The sequence below is a fragment of the Helicoverpa zea genome, chromosome 28 (genome assembly GCF_022581195.2).
Source record: "Helicoverpa zea isolate HzStark_Cry1AcR chromosome 28, ilHelZeax1.1, whole genome shotgun sequence".
Classification (NCBI taxonomy): Eukaryota; Metazoa; Arthropoda; class Insecta; order Lepidoptera; family Noctuidae; genus Helicoverpa; species Helicoverpa zea.
Window position 1 is genome coordinate 2,215,768 of NC_061479.1, and position 17,771 is coordinate 2,233,538.

Sequence of the window (17,771 nt, forward strand, 5' to 3'; positions counted from 1 at the left end):
ATTACATGCATAATTATAAAAAGTTATTTAAAGATTTGTGCTCCTTCAGTTATAGGAGAACACATCATGCATACATCATCATGTTACAACAAAAAAAAACGTATACAACATTGACATATTTATCCATCGTATTTATCCTATTCATTGTTCAATTGTTGCCAACTTAAACATAACTTTAATAAACATTGTCATATATTACTAACATGTACTTACCCCATATTCTGCCTTATGTACACTCCCAATCAAATATCTTATGTACTAACCCCACATGCTCCCTTATGTACCTACTTTCCCCATAAACTCCCTTGTGTACTCCCCCCATATACTCCCTTATGTACTTACCCCATACCAGTGTTTTGTGAAGTCCGTGTCTAGTTTTTTCTAAAAAAGTTTTTAATTTATGCTGTAAAGTTTTTGGGTTAAAATTTGTAATATTTTTAACATCGACAGTGGTAGTCGTAACCCATAATTGTGGAAATTCCTTACCAATAATATAAATATAAAATTCTCCCAAGAACCGCACGCGAACATATTTAAAACTAGCTTCCGCCAGCGGCTTCGCCCGCGTGGTGTGTTGATAAAAAGTAGCCTATGTGTTAATCCAGGGTATCACCTATCTACATACCAAATTTCAATCAAATCGGTCCAGCCGTTTTTGCGTGATTGAATAACAAACGTACATCCATACATTCTCACAAACTTTCACATTTATAATATGAGTAGGATGTCCGCGAAATTGCAACCTTTTTGTGTTGTTAACATACCTATGCCTATGCGCCATTAGTACCTACCTCTTATAAAACGGTGATTCATATTTAACAAAGTTCTCAATACCCACTTATCTTACATTCTCTATGCTTATACTTACTCATACACAATTATTTCTTCATCGACTATACTACTTGCCTGAAATCCCATTTACATGTGTCTAGTTTATAGTTTAGGGGCGTGGCCGCTACAAATAATATACAAAATATGGCTACAGACACATTGCAATGTGTACATTTATTTGCAGAAGAACCGACTCATTTATTTAATAAAAACTAGCTTTTCAAGTTGTACCTGCGACGAGAGGGAACTTCCCGAACCAGGATAAAATAGTCATGTTAACCGGGGATACCTAGTACAGCTTTCGAACAGTGAAATTTTTCAAATTGATTCACAAATTATATATAGCTATATACCCGCAAAAAGCCGGGGTGGCCTAGTGGGTAAAGAACCAACCTCTCGAGCATGAGGGTGTGGGTTCGATTCCAGGTCAGGCAAGTACTCCAATGCAACTTTTCTAAGTTTTTATGTAGGTACCTTCTGAGTATATCTTGACAGAGACACCAGTGACTGATAAAAAAAGATGAAGGAAAACATATTGAGGAAACCTAGACTATATACCTAGTCTGAAATCACCAACCCGCATTGAGCAAGCGTGGTGATCAATGCTCAATCCTTGGGACTGATCCGTGGGACGATAAAAAGGCTGTAACAGTAACAGTATCCGCAGTCTTATCTGTGACCTGAGGGAACTACTTTCCGTATTCGGATAAAGTATGAAGAATCTCCTCAGTAACCTATCTTCATTACTCATCTTAATCTGTTCAAAGTTGAAAGTAACTAAGAAACCTTTTATTTCCTTTTCTGGTGAAACCGCATGCAAAGGCTTGTTTTACGATTCATCATCATCATCTCAGCCATAGGACGTCCACTGCTGAACATAGGCCTCCCCCTTAGATCTCCACAGATAGCTGTTGGAGGCGACCTGCATCCAACGTCTTCCGGCGATCTTTATAAGGTCGTCGGTCCACCTTGTTGGTGGACGTCCTACGCTGCGCTTGCTAGTCCGTGGTCTCCACTCCAGCACTTCTCGTCTTATGATTAAACCCAAAAGAAGAAAAACAAAACTGAAACTGAACATACTGCAACTAATTTGTACAGTAACAAAAGCATTAAACAGTGTTTGCTGTGGGCGGGGCGTGTCGTGTGCCAAGCCACGCCCACCGGCGCAGACGCACGCTTCGCCGATCCCATTAGTTACGGTCCCATCTCTCGAAATAATCTTAACGTTAACTGAGTATGTATGTAGGGAAAACGTATTTTATTCTGACTTTTCCTCGGTTTTTGGTTAATTATGCTGCATCATCTGTTTAGCCTTTACCCAACTATGTTGGGGTCGGCTTCCAGTGTAATTGGGTGCAGCTGAGTAACAGTGTTTTACAAGGAGTGACTGCCTGTCTGACCTTCTCAACAAATTTACCTAAATAAATAAATCTAAAAAAGAAAACAAAACACTATCAAATAATACAAGATCTTTTAATCTCAAATATTGAGCAAATGTTGGTACATAACTTAAATATTTTAACCTAACTATCTAAAAATACAAAATTCACATAATTTAAATACCTAACTCTTTTAGCCGGTAAGAGTCCGGCACACCCCCTCCACCGACCCCAGGTGGAGGGAAGTCCATAAGGATTGTCCCCCTGCCAAAAAAAAAGACCTAACTCTTTAAATAGCGATTTTCCACCGTTATATAAATTAGCTTGTTTGTTTTAAGTAGGCGACTATCTATTTCTGCTATCCTATTCTGATCAATCCCTACAATTGTTTATCTATATTCCAATACCTACGTCATGACTTCAAAATCTAATAAATTACATAAAATAGGAACAATATAGACCCCATAGGGCAAAGAAGACCAAAGACAGACTGTAAATGTCATTTTGACATAATTAAAACACAGGTGTCATGGCGTGTCTTTAGAGTTCGAGTTATTAGAAAGAGCTTGTACGATGCATCGTAATCGAGCAAGACTGTTTACTCCACAGGCTGGGCTGTCATCTGTAACAATAATTACATTATTAAGAAGTATATTGTAGGAAATTACTTAGCTGCTACCTACTCGCGGTTTTACCCGCGTCCCGTGGGTAGGTACTTCTTCCCTATCGGGATAAAATAAATAGTCTGTATCACTCGGGAATAGTGTATAGCTCTCAATAGTGACAGAATTTGCAAATCAGTAGTATCGAAGTGTTTAGATTACAAAAATTATTTCCTCCTTATTCTATTGGTGTAGATAGAGATTAAGTAAGATACTTTGAAATTACAAACGGACACTTCATTTTATATATTGTGACGTTTAATTACAAATCCTCATCAGTTATTTCTGACAATATACTTATTATAGATGCAGAAGTACCTAACTCTGTCTGCATTTCATGCCAAAACTACTGACCCGATTTAAATGTTTGGTACTCAGATAGTCTAGAACCTGAAAAGGACATGTGCTACTTTTAATTTCCTCGCCACAGAACGCGAGTAAAATCTCAAGGAAAAGCTAGTATAAAATTACGTAAACTTACTACTTAAAAATGGTTTCTCTTTCTCCGCTTTAGTTTCTCTCGTGTCATACGACCGCTGTGACGTCACAGGCGACTCCATGTAGCTTTTACAGTTCTCAGACTCCAACTGTAACAAAGAAGACACTTATATTGAGAAGATTTATTTATTTATTTATTATCACATAATTACTATGCCATTATAGATGTAACTTAACCTAATTCGACATAGTAACTTACAAATATGATTGTACAGTTTGTGCAGTATTAACTTAACTATACTACAACTTTTCCTTACATACTACACAGTAAGTGGCTCTTGTTTCGATTCGATGATTTAGAATTATTTATAAGTATTTGTTAGGGGCTGCCTCCACGAGCGAGAGAATTGCGGCGATATTATCGCCGTGCCACGTTTTTCTATACACTCTCTATGGAACCGTCTCCACACGGCGATATTATCGCCGCGATGCGACGAGTGGCAACGAGCGCGCAAAACGTCATTACATCGTCGCTAGCCCGCCGCGACTAACAACGCGACCGCCGCGCGCTCGCGGCGCCGAGCGACGAGCGCGCGGCGGGCGCGCTGTCAAAACGCAGCGTCATTTCAGCATTGCCTCTCGCTTTACTTATTTCGCTCTCGTCTGGCACGTAACTGAATCCCTTCTTTGGCAACGTGACGTCAAGGAAACGCGGCGATACCGTTACGAGTCGCGACGATACGCGGCGGAATTATCGCTCGTTCGTGGAGATTATCCGACGATATAAGGGCGGACTCGTCGCGATTCTCTCGCTCGTGGAGGCAGCCCCTTAATGTACTTGCATTAAATGCCCAATGTTGCTGTGCCCTAACAGGGTCCACAAATGTACGTAGCTGTAAGCTTATTGTAACACCACGTGAAACTTGTGGAACGCAATAAATGATATGAATATGAATGATCGAAGATTTCCTTAGCGACTACCTACAGTTGTTGGATAGTGTGATGTAAAGGGGCAACAACGAAACATCACTTGTGAACATCACTTGTCCATGGTTGGTGCACCCTGCTGAATAACGGACGAGGTCCTGGCGACTGACCGGTGACGGTATAACCACCAAACAGCACCAAGTGGGATATTAAATGCCTTGCTCGGAGATCGGCAGCAGTCAGAAGAGTATGGAATAAGATAAAGCGGTGCGCCGACCCCAAATAGAACTGGGCCCCGATTCTCTTAAGTTAATAATGTCAAAATCGAATAGAAATCGAATCGCAATATGATCGCAATAGCAGTTTTAACCATATCGGGCATTCTGCTACTAATAAAAGACCAATCGTATTCGATTGACATTTGATTGGTGTGCGATTGGTCTGCTATTTTGGTAATTTTGGTCTATACGGTAGTTTGCTCTACAATCATATTGCAATCGTAAATCATTTGCAGACAAAATGATTCATTATTGAATGACAGAAAAGGATAAAAACGTTTATTTCAAAGAAAAAATAGCGGAATGCCACATACGCTTCAATCGTAATCGAGTCGGGATTGGATCTCAGTCGAATCGAGTCGAACGTGGATCGTATGCCGCTTAAGTAAAATTAGCAGAATCGGGCCCCTGAGATAAAGGCAAGATCATACCATCGATGTTAAACAAGTTCCTCAGAGTTTCGGAAGGCGTCAAATTGTGGTTCTCGGCTGTCAGTTATAAGTACTCGTAGTATATCTTTCTTAGTCGTTACGGGTAGTCAGAAGTCTGACAACCAGTCTCACCAAGGGAAACTGGGTTGAGGAGGTCATATAGGCAGTCACTCTATATACACTGGTACTTAGCTGCATCAATTAGACTGGAAGGCGACCCGCACATAGTTGGGAAAAGGCTAGGCCAATTAATTAAATTCATTGATTGTTTTATAGAACTTAAAAATAGACAATACAGATAGTTTTGTGAACGCTAGATCAAACGGCGAGCGTTAAGCCAAGCAATTCTATCGTTGAATCAAATCGGAATGTACAATAAGTAGAGCAAAACTATACAGTTCAAACGATTAATCCCTTTCTGAGATATTGTCGGCTATTTTTAGTGTAGACCACACATTTGCATGTTAGTCCCCAGGCCGGCGAACAAATTTTTTTTTTGATACATATACATTTAAGACTTTGTGAGTGCCTTCCTTACGATGAGTCCGACAAACTTTTCGAATGCGCAAATTTTGGTGCCGCTGCGTTTTTTAATGCTTGACTCCTGAAATTGTCGATATGACGTCACTATGGCTCTTCGTACATATACGTTTCATTTTTTGAGATTCGTTTATAAAGTTAACTAGAGAATGGTGGTCAACTTGTCCGATAAAGATCGTGCTGCGTTTGGAGTGTCCACCATCCTGAAAATGTTGGTATGACGTCACTACGACTCTTCGTACATACACGTTTCATTTTTTGAGGTTTGTTTAATAAAGTTAACTAGAAAATTGTGGTCAACTTGTCCGATAAAGATCATGCTGCGTTTGGAGTATCCACCATCCGAAACATGTCGATATGACGTCACTGTGTCTCCCCATACATACATGTCGGACAAATACAACAATGATAGATAATACTATTCTTATTGCAAATCTCGACTTGTCCGACAAATGTAGTGAGTCAAATAGTCAGTTCGACAAGAAAATGAGAAAAAAATATTACAATTGGAAGAAGTTTATTCTTTTTGTCAATTTCTGACTTAAATATTCACGTGCATTATTTAAGTATATTAAATTGGCATACTACTTACCAATTTTAATTACTATTTTAGAAAAAGTAGCCTGACTAAGACGTATTGTTGATAGTTTATATTATGTTAAGGAATTATATCCCACATCTATTAATGGACTATATATCAATCAAAAGGTCTTTTTAAGTGCAACATTTTGTCTCAACATACCACTTATCAATTCTTAGTATTTTAGAAGATATAGGCCAAATAAGGCGTATTATCGATAGGTTTTATTATGTTAGGGAATAATGTCCCACCTCTAGGCATGAACCATATGTCAATCGAAAGATCTTTTTAAGCGCTATATTCCGTCTTAACACACCACTTACCGATTCTTAGTATTTTGGAAGACATAACTGACCTAAGGCATATTATTGATACTTTATATTGTGTTAAGGAATAACATCTCACTTGAAGTTATGAGCCATATTTCAATCAAAAGATCTTTTTAAGCGCAAGGTTGTATTAGCATAACTCCGACAAATTATTAGTACTTTAAAAGCTAGAGCTTTTCTAAGAATATATTATCGGTAGGTTCTGTCAAGCTAATCCATTACTTCTTTAGTAACAAATTATATATTATTTGAAAAAACTTTCCAAATGAAACATTTCGTGTTAACATACTTCCGACAAATTGTTAGTAGTTTAGAAGCTAGAGCTTATTTAAAATTATAATGATTGATAGATGTTTTCAATTAAATAAATCCCATCTCTAGTAATGAGTTATACATCATTCAAAAGACGTTTTTAAATGCAACATTTCATATTAAAAAAACTTCGGCGAATTGTTAGTATTTCAGAAGCTAGAGCTTATATAAGATTATTTTATCGATAGGTGTTTTCAAGTTAATAAATCCCTCCTGTAGTAATGATACATATATCATTCGAAACGACTTTCTAAATGCAACATTTACTATTAACATACTTCACACCAATTGTCAGTACTTTATACCAAATCTTAAAATATATCTATATTTTCCGGACGGTGGACACTCCATATGCAGCATGATCTTTGTCGGACAAGCTTACCACAATTTTCTAGTTAACTTTATTAAACAAATCTCAAAAAATGAAACAGGTATGTACGAAGAGTCGTAGTGACGTCATACCGACATTTTCAGGATGGTGGACACTCCAAACGCAGCACGATCTTTATCGGACAAGTTGACCACCATTTTCTAATTAACTTTATTAAACGAATCTCAAAAAATAAAACAGGTATGTACGAAGAGCCATAGTGACGTCATATCGACAATTTCAGGAGTCAAGCATTAAAAAACGCAGCGGCATCAAAATTTGCGCACAAAGTCTTAAATGTATATGTATCAAAATTTGTTCGCCGGCCTATGTGTTAAAGCGATTTTAAGATACATTTTTTTTTTGAGATTGCACATTTTAGGGCATTCTTACCCAAAAATCGATGGAACCCTATTACGTATCTATGTAGGTACTAAGAACCAGAATTAAAAAAATTGTGGATTCCCGTACGAGAAACGATGATGATTTTTAGCCTTTTTATATAGATGATGACGATGATGTTATGGTAGCCATTGTGTCAAATCGTGTATGATTCTGACTCATACTTATGAATTCAGAAACTGCGATTATCTTGTAATTAATATTACGCAATCTTCTTGCTGAACTTACGGGAAAATGTCAAACATTTTTTCCTTCTCAAATACTATTGGAAAGAGTGCAGTTTGAGTTTGACCGGAATCAATAATTGGCCTAACAAAAATTATTTCGGATACATTGATCAGTAGGTAACAAATCTACTGATGAGCATGGTAGCTTGATTTCACATGAAACGTACCTATAGATAAGCTAAGTCGTAGTATTTCAGGCTATTTCAGTGCGTGCCGGCTCGGCGAACATGTCAGATGTCCTGACGGGCTAAGATAGAAGGACACCTGCTTTTAATTACTTCAGATCGCTTGAAATGGTATAATGTGATCTGATTTGCTAAGTACTGTGTTTATACTAAGTTACGCTTTTTGTTTTATAAAGAGATGAATGAGAAAATTATTTTTTTATATAGGTTTCAGGCATCAACTGGTAACGGGAAAAGTTAAATATTCTGAAATGTTTTTTTTATTCGTAGGTTTTTGGATTAACAAACGACTTAAATTTAATGAACAGGTAAAATTGTAAATATACGATTGATTTAATCACTAGAACCATCGGGACAAGGCACGAGTGCCGAGTTTCAGACGGCTGTTTTGCAATAATTATGAGTAGGTACAAAAAAGTATCTTATGAAAAGTTTTTTTGTAATCATGAGTTTACTAAATCATGTTTTAGTATCAGTCGCAAAATGATGTGTGATAATATAATTCTCGATTCTCGATAAAAATAACACCTCAATTTTACACGGTTTTGTATCTCTTTCACGTTCTTCTAACGTTAAAAAAAAATCATTTGAATTGAGAGAACTTTTGGACATAAAATATACATAGCCACATCCTAGCAAAGATCCACTCCATCAAAGAATTCTATGCTACACAATTATCATGACAAAACTATAAATACACAACAAAGAATCATCACAATTTAATTCACACTAAAAACAAAAATATAAGCGCGCGCACACACACACACGATTTCACGACACGACTATTATTCTATTACAAACTACAAACTATATACACACATATTATTATATCCACGATTCTATTGCATTACACGTTCGTGTCGCGATGTTAAATTGTCATCTATCCACGTCCACAGATTATTTATTGGTACACGTGCGCCCGATCTTAGAATAGAATTACATGGAATGGCTTAAACGTGAACCATCGTTTTAATTGCGAACGATATTTTGAGTTTTTTTTTTTTGTAGGTAGGTGCGTTTTATAGTTCGTGGGAAATGTATAGATAGATATTGAAATTGAGATCATCATCTGCCTAGCCTTTCCTCAATTGTTGGGGTTGGCTTTTGGTCTAACCGGATGCAGGTACCAGTGTTTTACAAGGAGTGACTGCCTATGTGACTTCCTCAACCCAGGCAACCCGGTACCCACCCCTTGGTAAGGCTGGTTGTCAGACTTACTGGCTTCTGGCTACAGCTGCCAAAGATGTTCAATCACAACTAGGTCCCAGTTTAACGTGCCCTCCGAAACGAAGTTATCGATGTCCAAGATATACTTAGAAAGCACATACAAACTTAAAGAAAAGTTGCATTGGTACTTGCCTGAGTGCGTACTCGTACTTGAGTGTTTGGTGCTTTACCCAGTAGGCCACCACGAACTATTTCAACAATCAATAACCACACTTACCACAGCAGCAGCCCTAAGCGCAGCTTGCAGCCTCTCTATATGCTGTATGGCAGCTCGCAATATCTCCAGCTTGGGCAGTCGCCCACTGCCGGCGCGCGCTCTGATGCGCAACTCTTCAAATGCTGCGTTAACCTGGTAAGGGAAGATGAGGATGAGAAGTAGGTATTGGCAAAAAATCCAGTCTGAAAATATCAAGCCGACCAACACCTTTGTCTGCCCTTGATCATGGATGCTGATGCTGATGACTTCGGGAATTATATTCATATAACCGCGATAAGAATCGGCATACTTAAGTATAGTTTTATTGAAAAATACTGTTGGATTCGTGTAATAAGGGTTTTGAGTGAAATATTCCTCTGACGATAGGATGAACTGTAAGTGAAGTTCGCGCCAAATATGACTGACCAAAAAAGGAAAAAAAAATCACAATGTTGCTATTTTTTTTGCGTATTTTCTATATCCACGAATACTTTTGTGGATAATGCAACGATGTACTTAGATGGCAGTTCAGTTGAATGCGACGAGTATAGTTATCGGCACGGATATCGAGCCCTGACCTTCAACTGCGTAGAAGCGATTGACTGCCTTATTGCCTTATGCGTACGGTGCGCAAAGCGATCCCCACTCTTCCGCCGAGAGCTCAATATCCGTGCCGGTAACTATACCTAGTAGCGATAGATTTTTTTAACCTAAATAAACATTAGATTTGTAGTGTGATCTTAACGTTCGCGGTAATAATATAGGTAGGTACTTACATGTCTTAAAGTTATTTTCAATGTGTTGGTTTCGCTTACAAATTATTTATCGCAACTCGAATGTTTCACGAAATATTATTACCAAAATATACGAAGAAGTTAAAAATCCTTATTTAATTGAAAGAAAAATGCGTGAAAAACATTTTGTTTTAAGTAGGTGTGTAATATATTCAAAACGTTTTATGTGGGTGCTTTATTTCTCTAAGTACAACAAAACCTAAAAAATAAACAAACATTTTCAATTAGTAGCATATTTATACATGAAAAACTGTAGAAACTACATAATTTATGATTTCAGTGGAGAGTATAGGCTATTAGTGAACCGCCATCTTGGTTTCAACTCGTAAATAAAATGTACTGAAAATGTACGCGAATTAGTTGTTAAGGGCTAGTGCATAATGACGGATATATAAGGTGCTTTGACTTTTAGGGTCAATATTGCAGATTGTTCAATATGTTAAAGACAAATTTTATTAGTGTTGTTTGAAATATATAAATAAATAATTTGTAAACTTGTTAATACTTGTTTATTTATCGATAAATCTGAGTAAACAGTTTTTTGTGTGTTTTTCATCATACTCCGAGCCTTTTTCCCGACTATGTGGGGGTCGGCTTCCAGTCTAACCGGATGTAGCTGAGTACCGGTGCTTTTACAAGTTTTTTGTTTGTTTGTAGACCTCCGAAATTATTGAACCGATTTGAAAAGGTGTTTCAATGTTTATTCTTGTGTCACACTGTTTTTTTTTTCAAATCGAACTATTTACTTCTAGACTTATTTTCCGAGATTACCTACAAGTTAGTAGTAATTCATCTACAAAACATTTAACGAACTTAAGCTTTACAATATATCGCCGAATTACGTCCTTACACTACACCGAAGAAAATACCGTCACTCTAAACTAGGTTTTAACCGCTAAAAATAATTCTCTCACCAATAAACTCGATGATATACGACTTACATCTTAATTTCACATAAAAACGAATTTACTGCGTCTCTTAAAGCGACACGATTTATTTTTATATTCAAACGGTTGTACTAGCAGTGTTACCAGCCTTAAATATTATGATAGTGACACATAAATCTGTCAAATGAAATGTCAGTTTGACGTTTTGTTGCTTTTTTTTTTTGTTTTTGTTGCTGATTGAAGTATTTGTTGTTGCTTTTTGTGAATTATGCGTAATTTTGAATTTGAATTATTATGACTATTAGGTATTACAAGTATTTTCCGTTCCTTATGAAATTAGGTATTGGCAAAACCTATATACGTTACCGCTAAACAGAAGTTATTATTACCTATTTTGTCAGGAATTTCTAACGAAAATTAAAGAATATTGATGGTAGAATAAGTTAAACAAATCATGAATTTTTAAAATATGCAAATAAAAAGTATCTGTCTGATGCAATTTCCTACTTTTCAAAACTTTACAAAACCGTTTTAAATGTATTTTTCCCGGTTTCGTTAAATGGTTTTCCGGGGACGTGCGTACAACCACGGCAAACAGTTTAGTTTCAAAATAAACTGAAAAAGTAGGCATAAAAGACTGATACAAAATTCCATTATCTTTTAAAACAAGAACCCATAAAAATAGCGGTAAACAAATAAATCAAAGGGAATATGTCTAAAATAATATCCGTAACGGTTAATTTTATACAGCCCGTGCTTATTAGGCACGAACCATTGACAACAACCGACCCGTTTGCTGAAAAATAAAAAAGAGCTAGTCTCTGGTTTATAAATATAATCAAAAGAGTTATTTTGACTGGGATGACGTATTGTTCAATTAATTGAGATTGTAAAAGATATTTTTGTACGCTTTTATAGTTTTCGTGTTTCATTCTATTTTTTACGTAGAATTGTGATTTAGAAAATACTAAATTATAGATGGATGAAGAGAATAGTATTCTGTTTTATCCGAGAATTAAACAAGCGCAGGGCGCAAACCTATTTTAAATCTATATGAATTAAACTATCAACTATATTGTATACCTACCTATGTTTGTGTATTCGTATTTTTTATACCGAAAGCGGGATGCCTATTATAGTCTGTTTTTTAATCTCGTAGACTAAATTGACACTTGCAAAATGTCAAACTTACAAATAATGTTGCTAGCTTTCTTGTGCAGTGTTGTACTTACGATACCGGTTTTTTGAATCGTAACGTTTTATCTATAATAGACGAATTTAATATTCATTCAAAGTTTTATATTTACAATTCACGTACGTACACACAGCTGCACGACGTGCTACAGACTGCTGCGTGCTGTAATCATCAAAAATAAGTACATTATTTCAGGATGACTTATTGTAAAAACACGATACTTGATTTTATTAACGCAAAGTTTCGGTCGTGCCACATCACTATTTAAGAATTTGCAATAAACTGGCCATACTCGTAATGTCAGTTTAGTCTACGAGATTAAAAAACAGACTATAGGTATCACATCCATTTTATTTTAGCTTTCTGCGATAAATGGGCCATCTAATGCAGATTTTTTTCAAATTACTTACCACTCATCTAACGTGACTAGGTAGGTATACGTTCGGCTATGCTAAGCGCAAAAAACAGTCAAAAAAACCAGCGTGAACTATACTAATATAAAAAGAGGAAATATTTTTTTGTTTGTACCTAAAGGCTCCGAAACTACTGAATAGATGTGAAAAATTCTTTAACTGTTGGGGCGCTACACTCTTCCCGAGTAACATAGGCTATATTTTATCCCGGTACGGACAGTAGTTTCCCCAGGACGCGAGTGAAACCGCGGGGAAAACGGCTAGGAGATTCTTATAACTTGACACATACATTTTACATGCTTGGCTAATGTTCTAGGCTAATTTGAAACATTCTGAAATACAGAGAAATCAACTTGAATTTAATTAAGAGCGGATGTGTCCTGTCAGAATGTTAAAAGGATTATTTACATCTTGAGTTAAGATTACTTACGCACATTTCATTTTATGACATTTTAACTTTTTTATTTAGTGGTTATTTTTTTCATTTTTTTTTTGTGGGATTTTCATCGGCTTCTCAAATGACAACAATTCTTAATTCTTATCGTAATGTATATTATCAATTTATTTATAAACTGGCTGTTTTCCCGCAGTTTCCCCCGGTTCCCGAGTAAATATAGAGCATAGTTAGATACAGTTTTTCTGTGCAGGATCCGAAGCTGCTGAACCGTTTGAAAAATTCTCTCATTTGGGAAGCTACTTTAGGCCCTAGTAACCAGTAACATAGGCTGTATTTTTATTCGGGTACGGGCAGTAGTTCGGGAACACAGATAATTCCTTATCCTTACCTATTCCTTTTTCAAGCCTTTAAGGTACGCCGGGGCTGCGGGTTGTTCGAAAGAGATACCGCGGCCCTGGTACATAAAAGGCCTATGACGGAACACGACGGTTTTTAGTCAGTAAGAGTCTGACACTCCCTCACCGACTGCTAACCCACAGCGGGAGGGGTCATTTGATGATTTTTAACGTCGGAAAAAAAAAAGAAAAAAAAAAGCCTTTAAGGTACAATAAAAATATTCCTCTATACAGGGTGGCCCATCCATAGGCGTCCAACAGAAAAATTTAGAAGCTCTATGCTATGGGGTATCCGAATCACCCCATCTAGCTCCTAAACTACAAAAAATCGCTGAACATACATGGGGGTGATTCGGATACCCCACAGCATAGAGCTTCTAAATTTTTCTTTTGGACGCCTATGGATGGGCCACCCTGTATTATAATTATTACTATTAAGAATATGTAGATACTTAGATATTGTAGACACCTCGATATTAAAAAGGTACACGACCCCTTCCACTTAGTAAGTCTTGTACCATTATAACTCCAAGAACTATATTTACCAAAATATCACGCGATTGGAAATCTATAGTGACAGTTACTTTAAGAGCGTTAAAATGTCGCTTCGTTTATTTGAGCTTAAAGTGAAATGGATCCCTAGAGAGCGTGTGTCGCGGCATATTAACGGCGTCGCGCGCGCATATGTTAAATCACCCTTTTAATTTTGGGCGCGTTTTTGAACGTTAATTTAGTTAGTAATTGGTTTTGAAAGACTTGCATGTGGTTGGTGGGTTTGAGTCATGTGCAAAAACTACTATTTTTACCATTTTTTTTTTCAACCAACTTGCATAAAGAAATCCATGACAAAGAAGGACAGGTCCCTTGGCGTATGTATCAAATCAAATATGACAAGGCAAATTCCAAATTCTGTTGCCATTAGCACCTACCTACTATTGTTAAAACATAATGTTTTAATGCAATATATTTCGAGAGGTATGGGAATTAAAAATTTTCGGAGTTAAAGAAAGACGCATACATACCTTAATGCAATTGATAAATATTAGCCCGAATGATCGATAATACCCACCTAATTGTTAACTTACGTATAATATCCAAAAACCGTTTAAGATATTATCTATCTTGAAACTGCTTGTAGTTTGCCATGTCGGAGTGCAATTTTAAAGTAAGTAGGTACCTAGTTAAAAGAAAATTTCACGAGACAGACACACGCATAAATCCATACACTTTATAAAACTTCCCAACATACACATGCAAGCAATAGTCTTAAAATTAACTCGTTTAATCTCGTGTGACAAGTTTGTTCGAGTATAATATAAATAAATACCGCGACTTCGTCCGTTAGTCACGTCGCGAGGATTACTGGATTTCGGATACACGGTGAGACGCAGCGGGTTTAGATGGTAATTAGATTAGTTTTATGATTTTGTTTAATTTGTAATGGTTGATTACGATTTTATTATCGTTATGTTATTCTTCGTACGTATACCTACTTTTTTAGCACACTTATAAATATTATTCTGTGACAATTGCGATTTTATTCGACGGTCAAGAATTTTTTTTTGCGCAAGTAGAAGTGTGATTGACTGCGAAGTAAATATTTTCGGAACTACACTGTAAACTATAGGTACAGGGTGTGTCGTTCACAATCACATTAAATCCTATCGCATATACTTTATGATATTCTATGCCGAATTGTTTATAAAATAACCTAATCCATTTAGGAGTATCGAAACACACAGGAGTATCGAATGTTTTGATCAGTTGACAGCTGTTAGTTTTCAAGAGAGAATTTCAGTAGTTTGTAAATGACTGACTTTTATATGGTGTTCTAATTTTCGCACATTTTTATTATATTTACTTTTTTTTAATTTTTACGTATTTTTCTTTTTACTTTGTGTTAATCGACATACCTACGCATTTCATTTAATGTGATTGTGAACGACACACCCGATATATTATCTAGAGGTAAATAAACCCCGTCGCAAAAAATTGCTACTTAACAAGTAATTAAAACAAAAATAGCTTTAAAGGGCTGACTTAATTTTGGAGAAACTAAAAACCAACTCTCAGACATCAAATTTCATCTGAAAAAAAAACGCACCCAGACAAATCGGTTCATCCGTTTATGAGCTGAGCTAAGTAGAGTGCCATAGACCGAGAGGCTCATAGAGCTAAAATAACACACTTCTTTAAAAAAAAACTATACAACTAGCCAATAGTAAAACTCGTCTAAAAACCCGGACAAGTAAAAACTTTTCAAATAAAACTTCTTACGAAGCAATCGTGAAAAATGCGAATCCAATACATTAAAACTCCAAGTCTTACAAACTTATATCTAACTTAGCTTTCAATTTAACTTAAGTAAGTTAGTGGTTAAAGCCGGCCCCAATACCTTATCTATCTTTTATGTCCTTACTGTTACTGCCTTTTTATTGACCCACTGCTGGGCTGCGGCCTCCTCTCACACGGAGAAGGATTGAGCATTAATCACCACGCTTGCTCAATGCGGGTTGCTGATTTCAGACTATATAGTCCAGGTTTCCTCAAGATGTTTTCCTTCACCTTTTTTATCAGTCATTGGTGTCCAAGATATACTTATAAAGTAACATACAAACTTAGAAAAGTTGCATTGATGCTTGCCTGACCTGCTGGAACATACACCCTCATACTCGAGAGGTTGGTTCTTTACCCACTAGGCCACCACGACTATCTTTGATTTGCTAACTAGAGATGACATTTTGACATTAGGTGGCCTAGTCAGTGGCTTCTTGTAAACCACTGGTACTCAGCTACATCCGGTTAGACTGGAAGCCGACCTCAACATAGTTGGGAAAAGGGCCCGGAGGATAATGATTAGGTGGCCTAGTGGGTAAAGAACCAACCTCTCAAGTATGATTATTATTTTTTCTAAGTTTGTATGTACTTTTTAAGTATATCTTCGACACCAATGACCGTGTTTCGGATGGTACGTTAAACTGTAGGTCCCGGCTGTCATTGAACATCCTTGGCAGTCCTTAAGGGCACTCAGAAGCTTATAAGATTGACAACCACTCTTACCAAGGGGCCAAGAGGGGGTTGCCCGGGTAACTGGGTTGAGGAGATCGGATAGGCAGTCGCTCCTTGTAAAACACTGGTACTCAGCTGCATCCTGAGACTGGAAGCTGACCCCTACATAGTTGGGAAAAGGCTCGGGATATGTGATATAATTTTGACACCCCATACAAGTAATGTCGAATTCCTATCTTTAGTAAGCGAAACAGCAGATAGATCTTATATTAGGACAATGCTAACTAAAAATCAATAGTAACTGAATGTAACCTACTTTTCGTAACCGCCGTCGCTCGCGTAATGTTGCCGCTTTCCGCCGGTCGACTGCCGCTGTTTTTCTTTTACAGGCTTTACAAGCCCAAGCTAAACATCTTCTGCTAGGACCCAAAACATGTTGTACATGGCTCTCCCCTTTTTCCTCACTAATCTCCCCGTTTTTGTGCTCGTTTTTAACTTGGCAACACTGTTCGTTGAGTTTTTCGTCTTTTTGAAATTCGAACTCTTTGTAGTTGTTGTTGTTGTAGCTGTCGTAAATGGTGTGGTAGCTCATTGTTTATGGTTTATTTAAATGTCTACTAATAGCGTAGCAACTATTAAGTAGCCTGCGCTAATATTATTATTTAGTTATGTTTTTTGGTCACTTGGTTAACTTGGTTCATGTTTTGGTAAACTTTGTAATCACTTGAATCTCAACGAGTTATTTTTATAGGAACTTTAGTTTTCTTTCAGTCGCATTTATTAAGTCTCCAACACAAAGAAACAACGAAATACTTAATATTGAGCAAAATAAGGTTTTCTTAATTCAAATAAACGAATTTTCTTTTAACATGGCTGCCACTTCTTAAAGCTTTTCTATGTTCATTTAATTCTATACTTTTAAATATCACTTTAATTCATTGATATATTTGCATATTCACTAAAAACCACCACAGAGACCACATCACTACACAAAACAAAAAAAACAATTCTAAATTCAAAACGCGCGCCAAATCTGACAGTTCGGAGTTGCAACTTTTTTTTTCGGGTGACGCTCCCGGCAACACGGGCGACACTGAGGGTTGATCGCAGTCAGAGATTTACAAAATATGTCTGCTATTAATAAACTGTCTAGCTGTGTAGCTCTCGCTCGCGTCGTTGAGAGATGCCAATTTATTAGTGTTTGGATTGAAATTGATGCCGGCAATATATTCCCTTTAAATTTGTTACGACGAAAGCGTTGAGACATTTTTATTTTTCATATGCACCTCGTTTTCGTATTTCGAATCGATTTTTAATGTGACTTTTAGTTTTTTTTTTTAAGAATATATTTTATTTGTTTATTGGCT

General features: G+C 36.7%; 1 protein-coding gene across 1 annotated transcript; it reads right to left on the bottom strand.

The window, feature by feature from the left end:
* Positions 1-2,283: 2,283 nt before the first annotated feature.
* On the bottom strand, positions 2,284-17,457 carry LOC124643767 (transcription factor SUM-1). The gene is made up of 4 exons (XM_047182844.1): positions 16,721-17,457; positions 9,336-9,467; positions 3,354-3,459; positions 2,284-2,832 (listed from the first exon to the last, which is right to left on the bottom strand). The coding sequence occupies exons 1-4, from the start codon at positions 16,994-16,996 to the stop codon at positions 2,738-2,740; spliced, it is 609 nt and encodes a 202-aa protein (XP_047038800.1). The 5' UTR covers positions 16,997-17,457; the 3' UTR covers positions 2,284-2,737.
* Between the last annotated feature and the right edge of the window lie 314 nt (positions 17,458-17,771).